The sequence below is a fragment of the Bidens hawaiensis genome, unplaced genomic scaffold (genome assembly GCF_021521415.1).
Source record: "Bidens hawaiensis isolate Kalapana, Puna unplaced genomic scaffold, B.hawaiensis_p1.1 tig00023403_1, whole genome shotgun sequence".
NCBI classification, from domain to species: domain Eukaryota; kingdom Viridiplantae; phylum Streptophyta; class Magnoliopsida; order Asterales; family Asteraceae; genus Bidens; species Bidens hawaiensis.
This window is the reverse complement of record NW_027493669.1, coordinates 200,864-220,195: the sequence shown is the minus strand read 5'-3', so window position 1 is coordinate 220,195 and position 19,332 is coordinate 200,864. Positions and strand designations below refer to the sequence as shown.

Genomic DNA, 19,332 nt, shown 5'->3' with positions numbered 1-19,332 from the left:
TGGTCGGTTTTGGTTAAAAATAATTTCAAATCCGCCATAACCAAACCGCCTCATTTACAAGATTCTCAACTTTATGAAGTATAATTAGAACATGTTGTTGATATTTTGGAAAAAATTAAAAAATGTAATAAACTAATAATGCTCATTTTTTTTACCTACATGATTTAATTTTACTTAATAGTTATTCATTTATCTATCGCTTGTTTGAGTATATATTACTAATATTATCGATTATATATTTTGTTAAACTATATCATGTCATTTTTATTTTATTTATTTATTTATTTATTTTTGGTAATATTTAATACCAAAGTTTTAGGCTAAATTACATTGTTTTGGTCACGGTTAACCGACTCATTATAACCTTCAAAACCGATTAACCGAAACTTTTATAGCGGAACGATTATGGTTATTGTTATCGATTAACCGGCATATGACCCATACACACCCCTAATTACATGTATAAGAAAATATGTTTTCTTCTTTTACATATCAATATTTGTAAAAAGATAAACAGGTAAAGAAAATTGAAAAGAAATTTATGAGCCAACTTGACAAGCCACGAGTTGGCTCGATCTCAATTTTTTTGCTTTTTAAATTAAACGAGCCGGATCAGCTCCTTTAAATCTAAGTTCAAGCCTAAAATTTTGTTGTTTAGTTTCGTAAACGCAATTTTATATTTTATAATTTTTTTAATCTAAGTGTTGATAGAAAATTGCATAATAGATGTAATAGCTATATGTCACGGGGTAATTTTTTCAGACTCCGTGTAGTGTTCGAAGGCCAGATAAATCGTTCGTTTTAGGGTCCACTGCCTTGGATTCATGAGGCGAGCGGCAACAACTCACAACCAGCGGTGTGTTCATCGTGCAAGCACAACCAGACATGTACGCCTTCTTTTCCTGCCGAGACCATGCCTAATTAATTCGATCTTCAAATATTATTTAGTCTGTGACATATAGCTTCATTATTTTCACTTGTGGCTCCAAAATACCAATTCAAAAGGTGCAAACAAATGGGATATTCCAGTTTCTATAAAGGCTGTAGCACTTCTAGCAAAAATACACTTTGACCCGTTGGTGTAGACCGGGCCAATGATTATTTGGACGGGCCACGAGATTCTTCGGATCTCGTCTCACTTGACCTGCAACTTTAAGTAGCATATCCTTTTTCATCTTACATGGAGCTGCTGATAAAGTTACGGATCCACTTGCTTCTCAAGATTTATATAACCGGGCAGCTTCAAATTACAGGCACATATAGCTGCATGATGGGGTTTTTTTTATCGAAAAAAGATGAAATATTAAAAAGAAGTGGATTTTGAAGCCACTTAGTCAAGGAGATATTATCTTTTTTGTTTCTAGTAACTATCCAGAGAAAGGAAATATGTAAAATGGTATCAAAGGTTGTTCCCGTCTTCAATCATTGGCTTTGAAAATAGCTTCATTTCTATTCTTCCAAATAGGCTACCACATAGTAAAATACTTCCTTCAACCACCTATTTCTTCTTCTTCGATACCTGACATTGATCAAGCCAAGAATATTATTCTATGGGCTCCAACAAATCCGGTCCTGAAAGGTGTAGCCAAGAAATTACCAATCACCATGTCTTTAAAGCCACGTAATGGGGTTCTTGGATGATCTTTTTGAGCCTGAGAGGGAAGAAATCGGGCAAGATATTACTTATTGGATGGAGATGAAGCTAAGTTTTCCTTACAGAAAAGTAAAAATATTATTTATTAATTTTAATGGTTTGTTATTCAAAATATGAATTTGGATTTGGTTCTTGCTTAATAACTGTCTTATGTTCAGATTTGAAATTTTTAACTTTGGATTTGATTAATAACTGTCTTATGAATTTGGTTAATAACTGAATTTGATTCTTGGTTTGTTATTCAAAAGATGAAGCTAAGTCTTATGTTCATATTTGAAAATTTCAACTTTGGTTATTCTTAGTTTGGTTTTTTGTTAAAAATTTGAATATTTACTAACCACTCATTTAAGAATATCTTGTAAGTTAGCCGGTTTTCATGTGTAATGTCACCACAACATCAGTGTCATTCATCACTTTTTACGTGTTTGCGCCCCTATAATGTTTTGAAGATTTGAACATCTTTTTCGATTTTCTTAAATTGAATCTTTGTGACATTGAAAATACGATAAACTATTTCAGCCTCTTATAAATGTTGCGCGGGTACGAGATAATTGAACTATATTTCCTGAACCCTGTAGTGATCGCATAATTGAAGCTGTTGGAAAGGTAAGAATTGAATGCGTTTCTAAATCGATATCATTTCTCCATTTGGATTTAAGCTATTTTTCATTTTAGTATGAAGGAGGCTCAATTCAACAAAACTTACATGTCTAGAACACTAGCTAATAGAGTAATAGTGCACATGATGACGCAATAAATGCAGTAGCATTATCAAGCAATGCATATGTTTATAATGGATCAACGGATTACATTTTGTCTCGGTTTTCAAATATAGTAAAGTAGCATTCCAGTCACCCATATATTTCAGGGTAAAATCGACTTTATGAAAAGCCGGAGAGAAAGGAGGCAATCTTAGGTGTGTTTTAAGTAACATATGTTACTTTCATATCAAAAATTAAAACCCGTGATTTTTTATGTATATTTGTACTTTGCAGCCATTTGGCCATCAACAATCATAAAAAAGAAACAGTCAGCCGAAAAATAACAAATTTAGTGAAGATGAAGTTGATAGAGACGCTAAAAGCGAAGATGATGGCATCCAAATTGTGTTAAAACACAGCCATGACAAAGGGTAAAGTCTTATAATTATGCGAAGGTTATTATTTTTATTTTAAATCATTGTTGATAAATTGTACGGCTGATAAGAAAGAAAAGAAAATCCTCCTCGTTCATTCAGAAGTCACTTGTCTTTCGAAGGTAGGCCCCGTCTAGTGGTGGGTACACTACGCACTCACCCCACATGCATACTAGTGAGTCATATGTATCTATGAGCTGGAGTTAACGTGAAGCAATCTAGGGCTTGAAATATTGAATCTTTGGGTGGGGTGGTGCTGGAACAGACAGGGAATATTAAGAAGAAGAAGCGGCGTCAACATAATGCTGTTGATGATGAGTCTAAAGCTGTTTCAACTAGTGATGCCAATACCATGGTAATTCATCAACACTAGTAGACTAGTTTTTTCTTATGGAGTTATATATTGTAAACTAATTAGCTTCAGTTATGTAGATGTGAGTTTGTTGTTGTAGTAATCTGAGATGTTTTTTGTTCATCTGAACAACATTTAGTGAGTTTCGTGGTTGAAATTCGTACGAATTTGGGTGAAATTGGCACAAATATATTCAAATTCTGATGAAACTGGTACAAAAATTTTATCCAAATTTAAGGTTAAAACACCACTGTACTCTATCCAAAATGATTCATATCTCACCAATCTTTTCTGTTACAATTATATTATAACATTAAATTCACACCACAGAACACAGTTGCAGGTTCCTTTCCTACTGTACCTTTTTTAATTTAGCTGCTATTTGTTTATTAACTAGTAAGATACAATTAAGAGTTGTTAATGCTAAATTGTCATCAGATTGACGGTGATGGTAAACGATTGAAGACTTTAGCAATTGAAAACGAGAACTCGGAATCTAAACCCGAAGATGAAAGGAGTACCGGCAAGAAAGTAGATAACAGTGTGAAACAATCCGAGCCACCCAAAGATTACATTCATGTTAGAGCGAGAAGAGGTCAAGCCACTGATAGCCACAGTCTAGCCGAAAGAGTAAATTTTCTAACTTCATAAAAGTTATATTTTTTTTTAATAAAGATCAAGATTTTTGTGTAGCTTTTTTTTTTGGCTGAATTTTTACACATTACATGGCGACAGGCTAGAAGAGAAAAGATAAGTGAAAGAATGAAAATTCTTCAAGATCTTGTCCCCGGCTGTAATAAGGTATGATTTATTATTATATTGTTCATTTGTTCTGGTTTTGTCATCTGCATTTAACTAGAAATTTGCCGATGCACGTTGCTCGGGGAATTTGGCCACGAAACTCAAATTTCAAAACGGATATAAAAAACATATTATGATGTCTATACTCGAATTGCAACTGCTCACATTTTTTCACCTTCTACACATGTCTCAAGTTATATTTCCGTCTTTTTAGTGTTTATTTGTCCATATCCCTTGCTAAGCAAAATAAATAAAGAAAGAAAGAAAGGAATAAAAATGGTGAAAAAGGAAAGAAAATATCTTCCAAAACTATCTATAAAACCTGTCACAGGATCGAACCCACATCACCTCTAGGCTCTAAGTCTAAGTATAGCAAGCGTGTCAACCGCTGGGCTAATCAGCAACTTTGATTAATAATTGAAAATTTAAAATATTTATCCACATATTATTTTTGGCATAAACTTTAAACAAAACACACAAATAGAGGGACTAAATGCTGTTATTAATAAACCATATGACTGAATATGCACATATGAAAACTTCACTGTAGCAATTACTTGTTCAATTATATATAGCATAAATTTAAATTTTAAATCAGTTAACTAATAAGATTTAGACAACATGGCATGTGAGTCTTGTTCAAATGGTTTTAACTTTTTTAGTCATGTGCAATATCTTTCAAACTGATCTAAAAATAAGACAGACAAGAGTATGCAGTTTCGATCATAAAAGTATTAATTATATGATGTTTAGGTTATTGGGAAAGCATCAGTTCTTGATGAGATAATTAATTACATTCAATCACTACAGCAACAGGTCGAGGTAAGCATACTTGTATATCCGTTTTAATATTATAACGATTACGGTGCTAATTTGTTAGTTTTGACAGTTCTTATCAATGAAGCTTGAAGCTGTCACTTCAAGATCACACCCGAGTCCCCAAGGGTTTCCTTCAAAAGATGTAAGTATTGAATGTTATGCATGTTGATAACTACCTTCTTCACATATATTTTTACCAAATGGAAGTCGGATTAAATAAAGATGGCAATTTCGTCCTATTTAGGTATGAACGGGTACATTTGGGTTATGTTATATTTCATTTTTAACGGGTAGTAAATTAAAGTAAAGATTATTAGCCAAAAAGGTAATATGTCAATTGCTTTAATGAGGTTTGGTTATCTTTGGGTTATGCATTATTTTAACCGGTAGTAAAATAAAGATGACAGCTTTGGCCCGTTTACTTATGAACGGGCACAATTGGCTTATGTTTTATATCTAAAGATTCAAAATGAGTAAAACAAGTAATAGTAGCTTAAAATGGAACATGTCAAATGGACTTAAATCAAATAAAGATTGCAACTATGACCTGTTTACTTATGAATGGGTACATTTGGGTTATGTTGTATTTCTAACAGGTCAAATGAGTAAGATAATAGTAGTAGCTTAAAAGGGTGCATGTTGAATGGGATTTGAATCACTTAAAGATTGCAACGTTGACGCATTTACTAATGAACGGTGAAGAAACACTAATCGACCCCGGGCAGATTACGGATAATCTGGGGGTTAAGTAATGTTTCCCACGAGGGTTAGGTCCGGCAAAGAAGGATGTTCTTCGGATGACCTGCAAAACAAACACCGTGAGCTCGTCACTGAGAAGGGGGGGTTCCTCCTTGTGACCACCCTCCGGCGTGAGAATCAGACTAGATTACTCTGAATATAAGTGTATATTGAGAGAAATAGCTAGTGAAGGTAAAATACCAGATGATCCTACCGTTCCAAGGTGTTAGAGTATTTATAGCCGAAGGTAGGTTTCCAAGAAGGTACAGCCGGCTGAATAGTATTCTTGTTCTACCAACAGTGGGTTACGCACAAGCCATGCTGGTTGGTGGATAGGCTGCGGCTGATAGTGACAAGGCCGGCTGTATACTGTTCCTTTACTGCCGACTATGCACTGTTCCACCAACTGTAGGCTACGCACGTCCCACAGTGAGGGTTGGTGATTAGGCAGCGGCTAATAGTGACAGTACTAGAGGGTGCTCCTCGTACTGTTGTCGGTGAGCTGTCACCCTGTGATTGGTTCAAGGGCTGTTTTGGTCAGATCTTGTCTATTTTGCCCATACCTTGGCAGGTATAGTACAAAAGATCTTCCAGAAGCATACGGACTGGCTCATTTGGGCGGGAGTATTCCCGCCCTGCTCATTCCTTCAGGTGACTACTGAATTATTGAGAGCTAAGTGCCTTGTGCGTGTAGCCTTGCTGCGCGGGTGGCCTTCCCTGATGGCTTGTATCCGCAGCTGCGGGAACAGGCGGAGTACTTCACCATTGGGAGGCATTTCCTGCGGGAACAGCTTGTGTACTGCGCGTAAGGACGTCACGTCTCTGAGCATGGTGGATCCTGCGGATCCAGTTGGTTTCTGCGCAGACGTCTCTCTTCAAGGTGAGTCCTGCGGGTCCAACTGGCCTCTGCTGGGACCTACCTCTTCAAGTCCCCCCAGTCCAATGTTCTTCTCATGAATGTTTAATAAGTGAGGTGAACTTTTGGACTTAAGCAAAGGGTTTTTGAAAAGGGGTTTAGTTTTAAGGTTTTCCATGGAGATTCTTCCCGCGGAAGTCCTAATGTCACTTTTCCTGCTTGATCTTTGGGTATGATGCGGGTAGGTCTGTAACCTCCTCGCAAGTCAGGAGCGTTGAGTCTCACTTGTGTGGATTCTCCATGAGGTTTTGGTAGTTTTGAACATAGTGATCAATTATGTTAAAACCACCAATTCCATCTTGGAGCTTCAAACAATATAGTTCTCGACGTTCCCGCTATGCGGGGATGTTATTCCCGTTTCCGCAAGCATGGCCCAGAAGATCCTTCTTGGTTTCAATTCCCTGCGGAGCGCTAGGTATGTGAAGGGTTTTGCCTTGACACTGTACCCGCACTCGTCTTACGGTTACTTTACTTCCAAGGTATTCCTGGCGTCAATTCCCTGTGGGTGCTAAGTATGTGAAGGGTTTTGCCTTAACACTGTACTCGCACATGTCTTATAGTTTCTTGGTTGCCAAGGTAAGGGGTATTTTCCCGCTTACTTTTGAATCTTTTTGAAATTTTGAAATTCGAAGATTTGGTGAAAGGATAAGAACAGTCCAAACTGTTGAAACGTCGTCCGACGGTTTCTTCTGACTGTGTCAGGACGTGCAGGAAGTTATGGCGACGTGACAGTACATGGTCATTCCAGACGCTTTTTCAGGCGCGTGGGCGCGATTTTTCGGGCGCGTGGCCGCGAAATTAATGGCACGCGTCCTTTCAACAGCTGTTGCCAGTTTGCACTTTGTCACGTGTCATAGTTTCATTGCACCTGTGATTTCTCTCTCTTCCGCATTAAATTCATCGCATTAATTGCGATGAGTATATAAAGGGGGAGAGGGTCCTTTGTAATTCACACTTTCACTCTTCTTGTAAACGATTTCCGGCGAATACTTTCTGCCAAGCATTCTCCTGAAATCATTCCTTTACTTCCAAACCATGTCTTCTACTCACGATTTCGAAGCTGCTGCCGAGGAATCTGACGTGCACGTCGAGATCCCGACGTCTACGTCTGATAAAGACGATAAGAGCACTGCTGGCGAATGCCAGTGTGCTCTTCCCACTGAGCTTTTTCAGTACATCGTCCGGAAGTTCATGCTCGAGCCGTTCGAGCCTGAGTTTCCGGAGCCACACCAGACGGTGTACGATGCCCCCAAGGGCAAGATAGGGGTGTACGCTGCATTCTTCGTTTATGGGAATCTCAAGTTCCCATTAACGAAGTTTGTATACCGTGTCTTGGAGAGGCACGGGGTGCATTTGACGGAGGTACACCCGATGGCGATCGCCAAGATCCGCCACTTTGAGTGGGTGTGCCTCATTCTGGGCGTGGAGCCCCATGTTGACCGGTTGATGACCTTCTATTCTTGGAGGTGCATCCAGGGGTGGTACACCTTGGTCAACCGGATCAAGGGGCTGAAGATCTGCGCAACCGAGCGCAGTCTTCGGTCGTGGAAGAGGGAGTTTTTTTATATCTCCGCTCGCGTCGTCCCGATAGCGATGACGTTTAAGAATGGGATAGCACTCCCCGCCCTTCACGCCCCAAACTACCAGGAGGCGGAATGGTTCGCCAAGATCTCCCGGATCCAGACTCCGGTGTACCGCTTTGCGGAGTCTGGGATGGTGATGCTTGGGATGAGCCGGGTGTGGAAGGAGGCGTCACAGGTTCCCATCGTCCTCGAATACGATTTGAACTCTGTCCCTTACGGTATGCTTTGTCTTATTTGTTTATATAGGTTTGTCTTCTAACTGTTTCTTTTATTTCAGAGGGGAACGACTTGCAGTCTCTCCTGCAGCCGCGGGAGAGTGATGGTCCCGCTCGGATGGGTACTCGTGCTCTCGATGAGAACGAGTTGCCCATCTTGGAGCAAACGAGGGATCGGTTTGTGGAGGTCTACCCGCCAGGCCACCCTATTCTGAGCGCCACGCGGCCAGGTAAGGCGTTATTCAACCCTCGACCTCTCAATGCTGAAACCTCTGCTGGAATTCCTCTAATCTTGTCATCTTCTGATGAGGAATCCGCAGATGGTCCTCCGTTGGTGCGGAAGAAGAAGGCTGCCGCCTCCACTGCCGATCCGGTGCATCGGTCTGATTCAGAGACCGAAAGCGAGGAGGTGGCGGGGAACCCTGGTGGTGCTAAGACCACTGCTCCAGAGGCTGAGACGACCGTCACCTCCGAGCAGCCCAGGACAACGACGGTGAGCGGCGTGAAGAGGCCGGCTCCATCGGGTTCGTCCCCGCCTGTTCGCACTTTTAGGCTCAAGAAAACCCGTAAGTACAAACTTCCTTTACTTTTTAACTTCGTATCTTTCCGCCATTATACTTATATCTTCTTTGTGCAGGCGTAGATGCTACCGCATTCCAGGGTGGAGCGGGGAGGAGCACCTCCGGACCCATGACAGTAGGCTTGGTCAACCTACCTAAGGCGATGACCCAGGCGGCTGCGCCTGCTTCAGTTGGTTCAGTTGCTCACCCAGTTGAGCCGACTGTTCCAACTGTGATGACATCTCCGCCGGCTGTCAGTGCCATATTTACTGAATCTTTCACTGAGCCGGCGGTGACTATTTCTGCGGGTACTTCCGCAGCGGCGACCACGGTTGTGAGTTCACCTCCGGTGAGTTCACCTCCGTTGGTTCTACCGCGGCGGCCTCTATGCCTCCTCCGACGTCGGCAGCTACGGCCGATCCTTCAGATATGCTTGGGGCTTCTCGCCAACCTCTGCCTCCTTCCCATCTGCCTGACCTCTTGGATGGATTTCCCTTGGGTTCAAGTGATGGGTTTGGCGGCTATCGGCCTGTTGTCGACCCTACAGGTGCGTAGGGTTCTTTTGGCCTTTTTTTTTTTTTATATATATCATCTTTTCCTAACTGCTTTTTGTTTTTTGCAGTGTCGGATTCCAATGAAGTGTATGTTCCACGATGGAACATCCGCCGAGGAACAACCCTTCGCACGCCTGTGGAGTGCGTGGAGTGGGCTCGTCACGCAGCTCCCAGTGGTGCGTTGTGGGAAGCAATGGCTAGCTACCAGGAGGGTAGGCTAACCAACGAGCTTCGGATTCTCCTGGCCCGGATGCAGCCGCGCGTCGAGCTGCTCTGTCGTGAAAACGACAAGTTAAAAGCAGCTCGTATTCAAGAAGTAGCTCAGGCGCGGGCTGTCCGGGAGGAGAACAAGAGGCTTACCGCAGTGGCTGCGGAAAAGGAGAAGGCCTTCAAGGCCCTCGAGGTTGAAGTTCAGGCCCGGCTCGAGGCCCGTTCCAAGGCTGCCCAAGCTGTTAACGAACAGCTTCGGCTGGCTAAGGAAACTGCACGGAACGCAACTGAAAGGGCCACCAAGGCTGAAGCTGTTGCTGAGCCTCTACGCCTCGAGAATGAGGAACTTAAAGCCAAACTAGAGGCGCTCCAATAGGCTCATGATGCCTTGCGATGGAAGATGCCAAGAAGCTCCAAGAGATCTTGGACCAGAGGGGGGTGCTTGACCAAACTGAGCGGAAGCTAAAGGGCGTTGAAGAGGCTGCGGCTAAAGAAGTGTTGCTTGCCAACCTCAACAAAAGTGAAGCCGAACGCGCCCGTAACCAAGCTCAAGCCGCCCTCCAGGAGGCTCTGGTTGCCAAGGAATGGCTTCTTCGAGAAGCGTTGTCTCAGGTATGTTTAATTTCATTATATCTATACGCTTTTCTTTGTAAATAGAAAAGGTTTTGATACTTGTATTTTTTCTTTTTGTAGGTTGTGCATCGGGTCTTCACGGATACGTCTTATGACGATGCTATGAGAGCAGCCCTCAACGCTTCTCATGAGGATGGGGAAAAGGCCGGCTTCCTGCTTGGTCTAGGGTTCGTTGAGAAAGGCATCCCGCCTTCCAACTTCCCTTTATTTGATGTGGATACTGAAGCTTTATATGACCAAGCAGTGAACCAGTATGCCGCCTTCCCGCATCCGGTGGTGAAAAAGGTGAACGAAGTTGCTGCTGCTGATGATGGGCTAGCTATCCTTAAAGCTTTCCTTGAACCGCCACGCTCTACTGATGGTGCGGGTCCAAGTGGAAGTGGTCCTGAAGCTTGATCCTGAAGATCCCTTTCCACTATTAGAGTAGATTTTTATTTTTGTATAGCTTCTTTTGTATGCGGGTATGCACCCAGCAATCTTTGTAATATTTGAATTTTGATGGAATAAAGATTATGTGCTAATTCCTTGCCTTGTTTATTTTACGCATGTTTTGATTTAACTTAGCAATTTCTTTAGTACTTAGATAAGTGAACTTTTTAACGTGGCAGATTATAAGTTTATGTTTCGCTTCCTCTTTCATGATTGTGCGGGTATGACCGTCACTTACACTTAGTAGGATAGCTAAACTTTACTTATATCTTATCGTGGAAGTTTTCCTCATCTTTTCCTTAGAAATTTTCTAAGTATTTTGAATAAGTTAGCCTTTGTACGCGCGGTTGTTAATAGGTTAATGTTCAGTTTCCTCTATCATGATTGTGCGGGTAGGACCGTCACTTTCATTTAGTGGGATGACTAAACTTTACCTATAACTGACCTGCGTGAAGGTTTTCCTTATCTTTTCTTTTGAAATTTTTACCGTTTTATGTGTTTATGCGGGTTTTGCCGCCTTCCACACGTAACGACTTACTTCTTCCCATATTTATGCGGTGAATACCGGCATATCAGTGTGGGAAGTTCATAAGTATAAAGGTAAGGCTATCAACACATTGTGAAAGGAGAATCATTTCCATTAGAAGTGGCTCTAGGCCTTTTCTTTACAAGTTTGGAATTGATCTACATGTAACATTTGCGTAATTGAGCTCCATTCCATGTTCTTGGGATGGGAGTGCCATCGAGCCTTTCGAGCCGGTATGCGCCCTTTCCCAGAACTTCTTTGATAATGTATGGCCCTTCCCATACCGGGGCCAGTTTTCCTGGGCGTTGTTGGTTCGAAGCCTCGTTGTTACGCAGTATGTAGTCTCCTACATTGAAGTTGCAGAGTTTTACCCGCGTGTTGTAGTACTTTTGCATTTGTCGCTTGTAGTTCTCTTCACGCACTGCGGCTAAGTCTCTGCGTTCCTCAGTTAGCATAAGGTCTAACCGTCTTTCCGCATCATTGTCTTCTGGCTGAATCAAGACCCTTGGTGAGGGTAAACCAACTTCGACTGGGACCATGGCTTCAGTGCCATAAGTGAGACTGAACGGGGTTTCTCTCGTACTGGCCTTTTTCAGCGTTCTGTTTGCCCAAAGGACGTGCGGAAGCTCGTCCACCCAGCCGGATCTGTGTTCCAAGAGTCTTTTCTTTATGCCTTCGACAATGCTCTTATTTGCTCTTTCTACCTCACCATTACCCTGCGGGTGCGCCACTGAGGTAAAGGTGTGGGTGATTTGAAGTTCTTCCAGCCACTTTTGTAGCTTCTTGTCAGCAAAGTTGGTGCCGTTATCGCTCACCAAATTCTGTGGAAGTCCAAAACGACAAATAATAAATTCCCAAATAAATTTTTTGATATGTTTCGCGGTTGTTTGGGCTAAGGGTTTTGCTTCTATCCACTTGGTGAAGTAGTCGATGGCTACCACTAGGAACTGAACATTTCCTGCTGCTGTAGGAAATGGGCCTGTCACATCGATGGCCCACTTCTGAAATGGCCATGAAGAGGTGACTGGAACAAGTTCATTATTCGGGCAATGCGTGTTGGGTGGTAGAGCTGACAAGACCTACACTTTCTGATGTATGCCAGCGCATCCGTATGCATCCCCGGCCAAAAGTATCCCACGTTGTTTAGCTTAGCTACAACAGCGCGTGGACCTGCGTGTACTCCACAGATGCCTTCGTGTACTTCCCTTAGGAGGTAGTCAGCATCTTGGTTGTCCACACATCTTAAGAGTGGGCCAAGAAAGTTACGTCTGTAAAGGATGTCATCGATGAGCTGATAATTCAGTGCTTTACAGCGTAGTTTTCTTGCCTGTGTTTTTGACTCTGGTAGTATACCTGCCGCAAGGTAATTTATTATTGGTGTCATCCACGTTTCTGTGCCGGTTTGGATGACACAAATTTCCTTGTGCGGGACTGAAGGTGCCTCGAGGAGTTCAATGCGGATGTCCTTTCCCAAGTGGGTGAAGGCTAATGATGCAAGCTTACTTAACGCATCCGCAGATTTGTTTTCACTACGCTTGACGTGTATGACTTTGCAATCGTTAAAATCGCGCATAAGGGTTTTTGCTTGTGCGAGGTACAGGGCTATTGTGTCGTTCACGGCCGTGTACGTCCCGTTGATTTGGTTGGCTACTAACATGGAATCCACGTGGGCTTCCAAGTATTTCACTCCCATCTTACGCGCAATTCTCAGCCCGGCCAATAATGCTTCATACTCGGCTTCGTTATTCGTACTTGGAAAATCCAGTCGAATAGCGTAAGTGTATTCTTGGCCTGCTGGGTTGGTTAGTTTCAGCCCTGCGCCTGAACCCTCGTTACTGGCTGCTCCATCAGTGTAGAGTCGCCAGACATCATTGATGTCCTGTGCTGGAGAGGGTTGAGCCTCTTCCTGGCACTCTTTTTCCCGCGATGCAGGCACTTCCGCAATAAAGTCGGCCAAAACCTGGCCTTTTATGGCTGGTCTTGGCTTATACTTTATCGCGTATTCCCCCAACTCAATTGCCCATTTGGCTAGGCGTCCCGATAACTCGGGTTTGCGTAGAACGTTTGCAAGTTTGAAGTTGGAGAGAATGGTGATTGGGTGACCCTGGAAATATCGTCTTAACCTGCGTGAAGCGTGTATAAGTGCTAAGACTAATTTTTCGAGGGTAGAGTACCGGGTTTCTACGTCTGTTAGGATACGGCTGACATAATAGATTGGCATCTGGATGCCTTTCCGTTCAACTAGCAGGACCGCCCCGGTTGCTCTATCTGTTGCGGAAAGGTATAGGATTAACCCCTCCCCCGCTTCTGGTGCTGTGAGCGTTGGGAGTTCGATCAAGCGTGACCGAATCTCCTGAAAAGCTGCTTCCGCTTCTGGTGTCCAGCGGAAGTGCGTTTTCTTTAAACAGTTTCTCAACGTTGACACGAAAGGAAACGACTTATCCGCGTGGTTTGCCAAAAAGCGATTAAGTGCGACTAGTCGTCCATTCAGTGTCTGAGCCTGTTTGATGGTAGTAGGTGATTCCATTTTGATAATGGCTTCGACCTTTTCAGGGTTCGCTCTGAAGCCATCTTTAGTGACGATGACCCCCAAGAACTTCCCTTCTTCCATTCCAAAGGCACACTTGCTCGGGTTGAGCTTCATGTTTATCTTCCTGAGCGTGTTGAAAGTTTCTTCGATGTCTTTCAACATCGCTTCTGCGTCAGGGCTTTTGATGACCAAGTCATCCATGTAGACTTCCAAGTTCCTCCCAATTTGGGCATGAAACTGGTTGTCCATCAGGCGTTGGTATGTGGACCCGGCATTCTTAAGTCCAAATGGCATCATTTGATAACAAAATGTGCCATCGGGCGTCCGAAAAGCGGTTTTGTCCTGATCATCAACGGCCATGTGGATTTGATGGTACCCCTTATACGCATCCAGGAAGCATTTAAGGCGAAACGGTGCTAACGAATCCACCTTAAGATCAATTTCGGGTAACGGATAACAATCTTTGGGGCATGCTTTATTTAAGTCCTTGAAATCTATGCACATGCGCCATTGTTTGTTAATCTTCGGTACCATAACGGGATTTGCAACCCATGTTTGATATCTGCTAACGCGTACGATGCCTGCGTCAAGGAGTTCCTTGACTTGGGTTCTACACGCGTTAGTTTGTTCTGGCCCCATTACTCTGCGCTTTTGTACGACTGGCGTAACAACCGGATCGCACTTGAGCTTATGCTCTGCCTTACTTCGGGGTACACCAGTCATGTCAGCGTTTTTCTGTAGTAAGCGTTTGAGTAAGGTACGCGTGGGATCAACGACTGTTGGGCCAATGGTAACGGCCTGGTCAGGGTATTTGCCATTGAATGCCCATCTTTCCGGTTCGGTGATGGTTGGTTTAGCCATCTTTGGTTTGGGTTTAGATGAGACAGATGCGATGCATACCTGGGGAATGCCGGTGATCATCGCTACACCCTCAGCTGTTGGCCATCCCATCATGCCGTGGACTGAAGATACCACGGCGTTGAATCTTGCCATTCCATCTCTCCCGAAGAGAATGTCGTATGTGTGGTGTGGCTTCCTCATCACGACAAAATCCACATCTTCTGTGCGTGAGTGATTCCCGTCCGTAAGAGTGACGGGGAAAGATAGGATACCCAGGGGGTGTTTGTGCTGCCGTCGAACACTTCCATCGAGGCGTAGACCGTTTCCAGGCGTTCCTTGTCTTCGTCGTCTAGCTTGTCGAAGAACTGCCTGTACATCACCGTTGACGAGGCGCCGTTGTCAGCAAGAGTGCGAGAAGTGATGTAGTGCCCCAGCTGGCTTTTGATGACGATAGGGGCCTTCTTTGCTGGGTCCTCCTGGCACTCGCGGGAAGCGCACCTCAGCTTCCTTCCACGCGCATGGTTCTGTCGCTCGCCTTTTTCTTCCTCTGATGTTGCCATGAACCATGTTGATGCTGATGTCAACGGGCTTTCGTCCGTTGCCTCTGTACCGGTTATCATTCCTTCCTCCCTTCTTGATTGATGCCACAAGGTGTGCAAGTCTTCCATCCTTGACGAATGTTTCAACAATATCCTTCAAGGATGTACACTACTCCGTACTATGACCCTTTGTCCCGTGGAAGTCACAGGATTTGCTTTGATCCGCATTAGGTCGCTGCCGGATCATTGGAGCCTTTGGCCATGGTAGTTTTTCGGTGGCAAATATCTCCGTGACGCTTTTGGTGAGTGGCGTCCACCGGTGTTTTCGGCTTGGAAGGTGTGTGTTATCCCTTCCGCCAACAAGAGGGCGAGAGCTGGATGAGGTGTCAAAGTTTACCCTTGACTGCCAAATACCTAGCTTCCTCTTTTTGTTCTGCCGGGCGATCCGAACATTGTTTTCTCTAGTCCTTTGCGTGTAGAGGTGTGTACTCTGGGGAAGATCCCTTCCCAGTTGCTTCTCTGTCTCGGCAAAGCGCTTGGCCGCCGTCATGATGGCATCCCATGTGGATGGCATGCCGTCCTTACCCGTCAATGTGCGGATAAGCTCTGGGTATTCGGCGCCCTGGATGAAAGCGGCGCGAACAAGATCTTCACTTATGTTGCCCAGACTCAGCTTTTTGGAGTTGAAGCGAGTGATGAAGTCTAGTAAAGATTCATCCTCCTCTCTAACGCAGTTGAGGATCGTCCACTGTTCTTCAGTATATTTCCTCTGTTGGCTGAAGTGTTGGCTGAACTTGTTCTGAAAGTCCGCCCAATCATAGATGTGGTGGACCGGTAAACGATCGAACCATGCCCTGGCCGCTCCAACCAGTGTCATCTGGAACATATAACACCACGTGGGTTCCGTCCAGTTGCTGACGGTTGCCCCCGCAATGAATCTGTTCAAGTGATCGTCTGGGTCGGATAGGCCATCATAAGTTTCGATGTTGGACATTTGTTTGGCACTTCTCGGGGCGATTGCTTCCGCAATGTCCCTTGCAAACTTGGACTTTCCTGCATTTGCAGCAGTTGGTCTAAAGGTTTTGGAGAAGTCACGTGGGTTTCTCCCCGCGTTCGTTGGTTTGAAGGTTTCTCCAAAATTCCTTGTCGGTTGGAAGTCCGTTTCCTTACACTTCCCTTTCGCCTTATGGCGAGGGTTTGCGTCGGTATCGGATTCTTCCCGCTCATTGTCCGAGTACTCGCACTCACTGTTCATGTTGAGATGTTGGCGAGTACTGCCGAATTCGTCAGCCTGTTGAAGTGAACGCAAGCGTTCATCCAACTCAGCTTGGAACTCTTTCTGACGTGCTTCGGCCCACGCCTTAACTTGATCGAGTGTTTGGCGAGGGAGCCTCGTCCGTTTCTCCAACTGGGCATCAGTGAACCCCAGTGAAATATTGTTTACTGCACTTGTTCCGGCTTGGGTAACCGGGGTAGTGTTCGTAAAATTTGTATAACCGCCGGTGTTCCCCCCAGTTGCTGGGGTTGTGGTTACCGGGGTTTCTTGGTCACTTACTGGCTTGGGACCGGAGTAACGTTAACCATTTCTTCAGAAATTTTGAAAAACTAAGAATTAGTTCTAGCTTTTATGCACGGATGGCGCCAATGAAGAAACACTAATCGACCCCGGGCAGATTACGGATAATCTGGGGGTTAAGTAATGTTTCCCACGAGGGTTAGGTCCGGCAAAGAAGGATGTTCTTCGGATGACCTGCAAAACAAACATCGTGAGCTCGTCACTGAGAAGGGGGGGTTCCTCCTTGTGACCACCCTCCGGCGTGAGAATCAGACTAGATTACTCTGAATATAAGTGTATATTGAGAGAAATAGCTAGTGAAGGTAAAATACCAGATGATCCTACCGTTCCAAGGTGTTAGAGTATTTATAGCCGAAGGTAGGTTTCCAAGAAGGTACAGCCGGCTGAATAGTATTCCTGTTCTACCAACAGTGGGTTACGCACAAGCCATGCTGGTTGGTGGATAGGCTGCGGCTGATAGTGACAAGGCCGGCTGTATACTGTTCCTTTACTGCCGGCTATGCACTGTTCCACCAATTGTAGGCTACGCACGTCCCACAGTGAGGGTTGGTGATTAGGCAGCGGCTAATAGTGACAGTACTAGAGGGTGCTCCTCGTACTGTTGTCGGTGAGCTGTCACCATGTGATTGGTTCAAGGGCTGTTTTGGTCAGATCTTGTCTATTTTGCCCATACCTTGGCAATTATAGTACAAAAGATCTTCCAGAAGCATACGGACTGGCTCATTTGGGCGGGAGTATTCCCGCCCTGCTCATTCCTTCAGGTGACTACTGAATTATTGAGAGCTAAGTGCCTTGTGCGTGTAGCCTTGCTGCGCGGGTGGCCTTCCCTGATGGCTTGTATCCGCAGCTGCGGGAACAGGCGGAGTACTTCACCATTGGGAGGCATTTCCTGCGGGAACAGCTTGCGTACTGCGCGTAAGGACGTCACGTCTCTGAGCATGGTGGGTCCTGCGGATCCAGTTGGTTTCTGCGCAGACGTCTCTCTTCAAGGTGAGTCATGCGGGTCCAACTGGGCTCTGTGGGACCTACCTCTTCAAACGGGTACATGGGGTAATGTTTTATTTTTAACAGTGTCACAAGAGTTAAATAAATTGTATCAGCTTAGAAGGGAACAATAAAGATGGCTTACTTATGAACGAGCACATTAGGGTTGTGCTTTATTTTTAACGGGTCATATAATGGAAATAAATAATATTAGCTTAGAAGGGATCATATGAAATGGGTTGACTCATGACCCAAAACCTGTAAAGCTTTGACCCCTCTGACCCGTTACTTTATCTACCCATTTTCCGCCTCTGCCTAACAAGTCAAAGATGGTGTTTCAGTTTGGTCAACAATCGTTCGACATGTCTGGGGTGCCGTTTGCTTCACAACCCGCAAGGGAATTCAGTAACGGATCGTCACCAGAATGGTTGCACATGCAAATCGGTGGCAACTTTGAAAGAACATCATGATCAATGGGAATAAATATGCACTAAAAAGAGGCCGTGAAGCTAATGATCAAGAGACTACTGGAAAGAAAATGCAATATATGTTCAATCTTTATATATATATATTCAATCTTTTTAGTTTTATAAGATGAAGGTATGTATGTGCTATTCTTGCTCATATGTCTCGTAGAGTCATACGTCTTTGTACCTGTGAACATGATGAAATTGTTTGCCACCTTTTTTTTTTTTTATATTAGAAGCATAATGTGTATTGAAACAATTTTTGGACTTCAAATAAGTTTCAGCCCATTTTAGTCTTTTTCCAGTATCGTATGTAGTTTGGTTCGATGTGCTTGTGGGTTGAAAATAGATCTTATTATGCTACATATTATGTTCTGGGAAAAGAGTATTTATTTTCATTTTATGCCTTAAGTTTATTTCCGCTCGGATGGTACTTTGGTTGGTTGTATCAATGTATGTCTCAACAAGATGATGGACACTATGAGCAGGCAAAGTACTATATTTTTCTATCGTCAACCTTGTTAATTATTATCCCTTAGAGAGAGAGAGAGAGAGGTGTCATTTCTGTCCATGCTTTTTTTTCAGGCATTCATGTTCTTGTGGTTTCATTTTCTTGTCATTTTAGTTCAAATCACTGACTCTGTTAGTTTTAGCCTGCTAAGTTAGTTTGACTTGACAAAAATACCCTTTTAATTAAATATAGTAAACTACCATTTTAGGCCGTGTGGTTTGCTCACCTTTACCATATCCGTCCAAAGTAAATTTATTTTTAGCAATTTCCGTCCTCATGGTTTCTAAAAGTTGTGATTTTCATCCACTTTACTAACATCGTTGGCCCGTGTCAATTAAGATAGTGTACCTTGACAAGAGTGCCCTTACTAACACTATTTTAATAAATGCATGCCCTAGACTTGTATATGTGAATCAAGCTCAACTCTATCCAAACCAAGTTAACCCAAGCCAAACGTATCAAATCCAAACCTATCAAACCCAAGAACCGCAAGCCCAAGTTCATCAAGCCCATTTCAATCAAATTTCATTCATGCAACTCATCCAAGCTCAGCCTATTCAAACTATTCCAATCCAACCAAACCAAACTACTCAAAGTTCATAAAGATCAAATCCACCAAGGTGCTCAAGACCAGATGTTTCAAGTCAACCGCAACTAAAAATTCCAGCTACTTGAAGATTCTCATCGCTCGCTAGATTCTATTTTGTTTATTTTTCTTTTTGGTTTAAGTATTGTAATGACTTTTTCTTATTTTTGGTAT

The 19,332-nt window shown here is 43.6% G+C and overlaps 1 protein-coding gene across 1 annotated transcript; it reads left to right on the top strand.

The window, feature by feature from the left end:
• The first annotated feature begins 1,624 nt into the window (after positions 1–1,624).
• On the top strand, positions 1,625–18,295 carry LOC143567426 (transcription factor BHLH089-like). The gene is made up of 7 exons (XM_077053852.1): positions 1,625–1,723; positions 3,055–3,144; positions 3,580–3,771; positions 3,877–3,942; positions 4,696–4,764; positions 4,832–4,903; positions 17,936–18,295. Exons 1-7 carry the CDS (start codon positions 1,625–1,627, stop codon positions 18,062–18,064), a joined length of 717 nt encoding a protein of 238 aa, XP_076909967.1. The 3' UTR covers positions 18,065–18,295.
• Positions 18,296–19,332: the final 1,037 nt, after the last annotated feature.

Coding starts and splice junctions, on each gene's coding strand:
- LOC143567426 (XM_077053852.1), top strand. CDS start 1,625: ATGGGGTTCTTGGATGATCTTTTTGAGCCTGAGAGGGAAGAAATCGGG. Junction 3,145..3,579: donor CTAGTGATGCCAATACCATG/GTAATTCATCAA, acceptor AATTGTCATCAG/ATTGACGGTGATGGTAAACG. Junction 3,772..3,876: donor GCCACAGTCTAGCCGAAAGA/GTAAATTTTCTA, acceptor ACATGGCGACAG/GCTAGAAGAGAAAAGATAAG.